At 38.1% G+C, this 791-nt stretch overlaps 1 protein-coding gene across 1 annotated transcript in view; it reads right to left on the bottom strand.

Annotated features, from left to right (window-relative positions):
- The window catches only part of LOC104999961 (dystrophin-like), a 304,788-nt gene extending 304,357 nt beyond the window's left edge, over nucleotides 1–431 (bottom strand). Inside the window, exon 1 of the mRNA XM_010855597.1 lies at nucleotides 380–431. Coding sequence (XP_010853899.1) covers nucleotides 380–431 — 52 coding nt within the window. The remainder of the gene's footprint in view (nucleotides 1–379) is intronic.
- Between the last annotated feature and the right edge of the window lie 360 nt (nucleotides 432–791).

Genomic DNA, 791 nt, shown 5'->3' with positions numbered 1-791 from the left:
CTGTGGCTGGATGGGAAAATGAGGGGAGAGAGCTTGCAGACCGTGTTCCATAGTGTTTGTCCTCATAATTGTCTTTAAATACGGTGAGGATGGCTTCTCTTTCTAGATCATTTGTGGTCCCGACAGCTTCAGCTCACTGAAGGCTTCAGACTAGCCTCTGTTCTCGATTTACTATAGCAAAAATATTATAACACCATTAAACAATATTAGAGGAAATCTACAAAGAAAAAGAAATAGCTCATAATTCCAACACCCTCATTCATGAGAAGTTATTTTTTATCCCAGATTGCCTCCCCAGTCTTAGCATCTTTCATGTATTATTTTTTACGTTGCTGTAGTTACTGTTTATTTGAAGTCTGATACTGTTTACTCCACTTACCATTAACTTGTTGACATTTTCTATGTTGCAACATTGTCTTCATGACTATCATCTTTAGTGGCTGTATAATATTCCTTGGAGATGATGTACAGCAATTTTCTTAACCATGTCCATGTTGTCTAACATCTAGATTTTCTTGCTATTAAGGATAATGAGGCATGAATTACTTGCATCTGGGTTCTAATTTTGGCTAGCCCTGACTTGCTTGAAGTGAAGGATTGCCCTAATTCTCTCCTCTTAAACAGAAGCATTATGCAACATGATTTCCAGCCAGAATACTACTAGATCCAAATAGAGCTTGGATTTTCATTTCCTGGTGGGGGAAAATAGCTTGTCTCTTTATATTCAGTGGTAAATGGAAAGATATTCAAGGCGGGAATTGGAATCGTGTGAAGTAAGGCAAGGGCTGAGA

The sequence above is a fragment of the Bison bison genome, unplaced genomic scaffold, assembly GCF_000754665.1.
Source record: "Bison bison bison isolate TAMUID 2011002044 unplaced genomic scaffold, Bison_UMD1.0 scf7180017864366, whole genome shotgun sequence".
Classification (NCBI taxonomy): domain Eukaryota; kingdom Metazoa; phylum Chordata; class Mammalia; order Artiodactyla; family Bovidae; genus Bison; species Bison bison.
Note: the sequence above shows the minus strand (reverse complement) of the source record. Positions and strands in the feature narration are given on the sequence as shown.